The sequence below is a fragment of the Pollachius pollachius genome, assembly GCF_949987615.1.
Source record: "Pollachius pollachius genome assembly, chromosome: 17".
NCBI classification, from domain to species: Eukaryota; Metazoa; Chordata; class Actinopteri; order Gadiformes; family Gadidae; genus Pollachius; species Pollachius pollachius.
This window is the reverse complement of record NC_136950.1, coordinates 5,193,416-5,198,415: the sequence shown is the minus strand read 5'-3', so window position 1 is coordinate 5,198,415 and position 5,000 is coordinate 5,193,416. Positions and strand designations below refer to the sequence as shown.

At 47.0% G+C, this 5,000-nt stretch overlaps 1 protein-coding gene across 1 annotated transcript in view; it reads left to right on the top strand.

Annotated features, from left to right (window-relative positions):
• LOC307088780 (coagulation factor XIII A chain-like) overlaps positions 1-5,000 on the top strand; it is a gene marked incomplete at both ends in the record, with an annotated part of 13,735 nt that overhangs the window by 2,423 nt on the left and 6,312 nt on the right. Inside the window, 6 exons of the mRNA XM_079754771.1 lie at positions 996-1,226; positions 1,906-2,024; positions 2,607-2,714; positions 3,019-3,196; positions 3,582-3,717; positions 4,930-5,000. The exon at positions 4,930-5,000 is cut by the window's right edge and continues 33 nt beyond it. Coding sequence (XP_079610897.1) covers positions 996-1,226; positions 1,906-2,024; positions 2,607-2,714; positions 3,019-3,196; positions 3,582-3,717; positions 4,930-5,000 — 843 coding nt within the window. The remainder of the gene's footprint in view (positions 1-995; positions 1,227-1,905; positions 2,025-2,606; positions 2,715-3,018; positions 3,197-3,581; positions 3,718-4,929) is intronic.

The following is a 5,000-nucleotide window of genomic DNA, read 5'->3' as shown; positions in this document are numbered from 1 at the left end:
GAGTTGAGTGACATCAGTGTAGCAGTGGAAAGATGTTCCATGCCGGCTGATGACACGACCAAGGGGGAGCATGTATAGCGTGAAGAGGGTGGGGCCAAGGACTGATCCTTGAGGGACACCACAAGTGACAGAGTGCGTGTACAATTTAGCATCACCCAGTGATACATACTCTGTTCTGTCCGAGAGATATGATGTGAACCATGCCAGGGTAGTGTCAGAGAGACCGATGGAGTAGTGAAGGCGGCGAAGAAGGATGTGGTGGTCGACGTGTCAAATGCTGCGGTGAGGTCGAGAAGGATGAGAAGTGATGGAGAGCCAGCATCAGCAGTCATCAGCAGGTCATTGGTGACCCTGACCAGGGCCGTTTCCATACTGTGGCCAGAGTGGAAACCAGACTGGAACTAGACTGTTTGTTATGAGGTGGTTGTGGAGTTGGGCAGAAACATATATACACACACAAACACACACACACACACACGATACACAAACACACAGCCTGTACAGTTTGACGTTTCATTCCCGAGTTGACCAATTAGAAGAGGAAGATGCCCTTGCAGAAGAAAATTAGCAAAGTGTCCGCGTGTCACATGATGCGGTCGGCCACGAAAGGCTTAATCATTATTACAGCACGCATTCTGCGGTTATGTCATCGGAAGAAAACACAATGTACACTTGCATGCCCACAGACACAGAACAAGCACAAGACCACACACACACACACACACACATAGGCACACTGTCTAACATACAGATACAGAGTGCAGTTATTCCTGGATTAAATAGCAAGACATCATTCGAATTGAGTATATTCGGGTATTCTGCAATCACATGTTACATTATCTATCAACTTTTACATTTTCTTGCCTTTTTCTGTGTGTTCTATTTCTATGTGTGTGTCCTGGCGTGTGTGTGTGTGTGTGTGTGTGTGTGTGTGTGTGTGTGTGTGTGTGGGCGCACGTGTGTGTATGTCCTTGCGTGCCACCGTGCGACCCCAGGCTCGGGGGACGTGATGATGGTGAACTTCGGGACCCGTGCTCGCGGCTCGTCCTGGTCCGGCCGGATCGAAGACTCCTCCACCCCGAACTGCTTGGTGACGGTGGTGCCCTCCGCCGACGCCATCGTGGGGAAGTTCCGCACCTACGTGGGCGTCGTGGGGTCGGGCGGCATCAACTACACCAGGGGCGACAACACCGACTTCTACCTGCTGTTCAATCCCTGGTGCCAAGGTACGGAGGGGCGCGGCCGGGGGCTAGGGGCCGGCTGCGCTGGGTGATGATCCGGTTGCTTAGCGCATGACGATTGGCTGCTTGTTCGTCGCTGCCCCCCGTCTCACTGGTGTGATATTTCATTTAAAGGTTGTTGCTCTCTCTCTCCCTCCCCTCTCTCTGCATCTCTCTCTCTCTCTCTCTCTCTCTCTCTCTCCCTCTCTCCCTCCCCTCTCTCTGCATGTCTCTCTCTCTCTCTCTCCCTCTCTCCCTCCCCTCTCTCTGCATGTCTCTCTCTCTCTCTCTATCTCTCTCTCTCTCTCTCTCTCTCTCTATCTATCTATCTATCTCTCTCTATATCTCCCTCTCTCTCTCTCCCTCTCTCTTTCCCTCTCTCTCTCTCTCTCTCTCTCTATCTCCCTCTCTCTCTATCTCTCTCTCTCTCTCTCCCTCTCTCTCTCTCTCCCTCTCTCTCTCTTTCTCTCTCTCCCTCTCTATGGCTCTCCGTCTCTCTCCCTATCTCTTTCTGTATTTCTTGTTCTACCTCCTGTCTCTCTGTCTTTCTATCTCTCTCTCTCACAAACTCTCTGTTGCCTCCCCCCCCCCCGTCTCTCACTCTCTCTCTCTCTCTCTCTCTCTCTCGTTCTCTCTCTCCTCTTGGTTTCTCCCCCCCCCCGCCCCAATGTGTGTGTGTGTGTAGCGGATGCTGTGTTCATGCCGAATCCCGCAGAGAGGGAGGAGTACATCCTGAATGAATACGGTATAATCTGCTTGGGAACGGCGGGAGCCTACAGTACGAGGCCCTGGCTCTACGCACAGGTAGGCCTTCACCTGACCGGCCGCTCTGTCTGTCTGTCTGTCTGTACCACGGATGGACATTAAGGTTCCCAAAAGATTTTCCACTCAAGGCTCATTTGAACATCTCTGAATGCCCCTTGGCCTACCTAAATGTATAAATAAATATGGTATATATGGTGTTTGGAACCCAGCGTTAACCCATTAAAAGAGGCCGTACTTGGACTTTTTGATATGCTATGTAGCTTTAAATGCTAAATAGCTATATAGCTTTTATAGCTTTTATACCAATGATGCATTTGACAAGGTATGAAATCATATTCAACCTACATTTTCAGGATTCTTTTTTTTGGTAGAATGAATCATTTTCAGATCAGGGTTAGACTAGGGGCGCAACCATTGTATCTGCTCAAATGTCTCTACGCTGACCCCTTGTGTTTTATTATCAACATTACAGCATAAAAAACATGAATTTATATAAGTTACCAACAAACACGGCAAATGTGTGTACGTAATAAACAGTGTACTAAACGTAACAATATATAATAATAAATCATTTAACACACAGACACTCACACACACTTTGCTCTCGTTGTGTGTTGGCAGTTTGACGAGGGGGTTCTGGACGCCTGTATCGAGATCCTGGATAGATGCCGAATGCGCATCAGTGATCGGGGCAACGCCATCAAAGTGACCCGGCAGGCATCGGAGATGGTAATGGAACCTTTGATATACCAGCGTTGACCACTTAAACAATGTTTGTTTCTCTGCTAGGTATTAACACGAAATAAAGTTGATCACCTGTTTGTATCACAATAAAGATTAAAAATATAAAGTATCACAATTTTAATAATAATAAATAATACAATCAAATGAATTATAATTATAATAGTGTAATAATCGTATGATTCATATTAATAAAAATTAGTATCATTATTACTTATTGTTACTTCCTGGACGAGGAATTTGCGGAATAACCCGTGGCCTGTGAATTAACCTTTGAACTTTGCGGCTGCAGATCAACGCCCAGGACAACGATAACGGGGTCCTGGAGGGGAACTGGGGCAAGACATTCCCCGCAGGCACATCCCCGCTGAAGTGGACAGGCAGCAAGGCCATCCTGAAGCAGTACATCCAGACAGGGGTGACTGTGAGATACGGCCAGTGCTGGGTGTTTGCTGCAGTCTTCAACACCTGTGAGCGATGATGTAACACACACACACACACACACACACACACACACACACACACACACACACGCAGACACAGACACCCCAACACACACGTGCATAGAATCAGGGTCGCTCGCCGCAGTCCAATTGTCATGGTCACGGTGTTGTATATTAAAAGATAATTATCCTAATTGTTAGTAGGATTGTTAGTAGGACTATTATTATGAACTATTGTTATTCTTTGGCTTTATTATAATTATAATTATTATTTAAAATACATTATTGTTTTATTATTATTACTATTTTCTATGAATATTATCAGACATAATAAGTTCAGGGTTGTGCCTCGTTCTTTGGGTTTTTGAAAAGTTTTCTGACTGTTATTGTTCTTCCTACATTTCCCGCCCAGTTCTTCGTTGCATGGGCCTGCCCTCCAGGGTCGTCACCAACTTCAACTCTGCCCACGACAACGACGGCAACGTCAAGACTGATCTGCTCTACAAACCCAGCGGCACACCGCACCCCCGCACCAGGGACTCCATCTGGTTGGTCCCGCGGCCTGTCTATCATAGGACAGGCCAATAGTATGACTTTCTCAATATGCAGTAGGCCTCTAACATTACAATATTTCATGGATGCAAGCAATCAGTCTATAGCCTACATGACAACACACACACTTTAGCCAATGCAGCCTCCTATGTCAGCACTGACATAGGAGGCTGCATTGGCTAAAGTTGTTTGGGTGCACGTTGTTTTATAACAAGGAGAGGCAAAGTTGTGCATTACAATGCAAACACAACAATAACTGGCACCAATGTGGCGCACTTAGCAGAGCAATCAACAACTGAATAAGTGCCAGGTATAGCCTATCGGAGACTGGCACACAATCAGTGCACTTGCAAATGAAAGCCTGCAGGATGACCGATCGTGTGACATTATTTAACCATCCATCTACAGCAAATATGATCAGATAGATACATCACTGAACACATACACAAAGCACATTCGTCCAACCACGGCGGATGCTGACAACATTTCACACAACAAGCCAAACATCACCAGAGCAGGTGCGCTCTCTCTCTCTCTCCCGCTCTCGCACGCACTTAAACAATCACTCCAACTTCTCCAACTCCGAGGCTTGGCTGCTTCACTAAGACCACAACCAACCACAAGGCCTTCATAACCATGCAGTATGCCGAAGCCAGAAAGGACATTTATCTTATGCACAACAATCAGTCCTATCATCATAATTCAGTCACTGCAAAGATTTAAAAGATAGCCTCTTACCTTAAGTAAGAATAGACCCAACGTGTGTGAGTGATACACTCTGGTTTAGCTTTCGCTTGCTAGCCGTTTTTAGTATGATTTGTCAACATTCCGTCTTTCTTCGGAAATAACATATTTGTGAATAAATGTTTTGAATTCCGAATACTGGAAATGGTGAGCTTAAAAGCTTTTAAGTTACCATTAGCGACAATAGGGGGGGGGGGGGGGGGGTCGAGTCCCCCGTATTTTGCACACTGCTCAGATATCTAAGAAATCGGCCGTGCAACTCACTTTTCTGATGTTCTCTGTGTGTTTTTATGAACTCACACTCGTTATACCCAGTACCCTCCTCTCTAGTACTCAACCCTCTCTCTCCCTTCTCCCTCCCGTCTTTCTCCCTTGCCTCACTTCTCACTCGACCTCTCTCCCCTTTCCTCTACCGCTCTTTCTCTCTCTCCCTCCTCCGCCTCTACCTCTCTCTACCGCTGTAGGAACTTCCACTGTTGGAACGAGGTCTTCATGACCCGGCCCGACCTGCCTCCTGGCCTGGGGGGATGGCAGT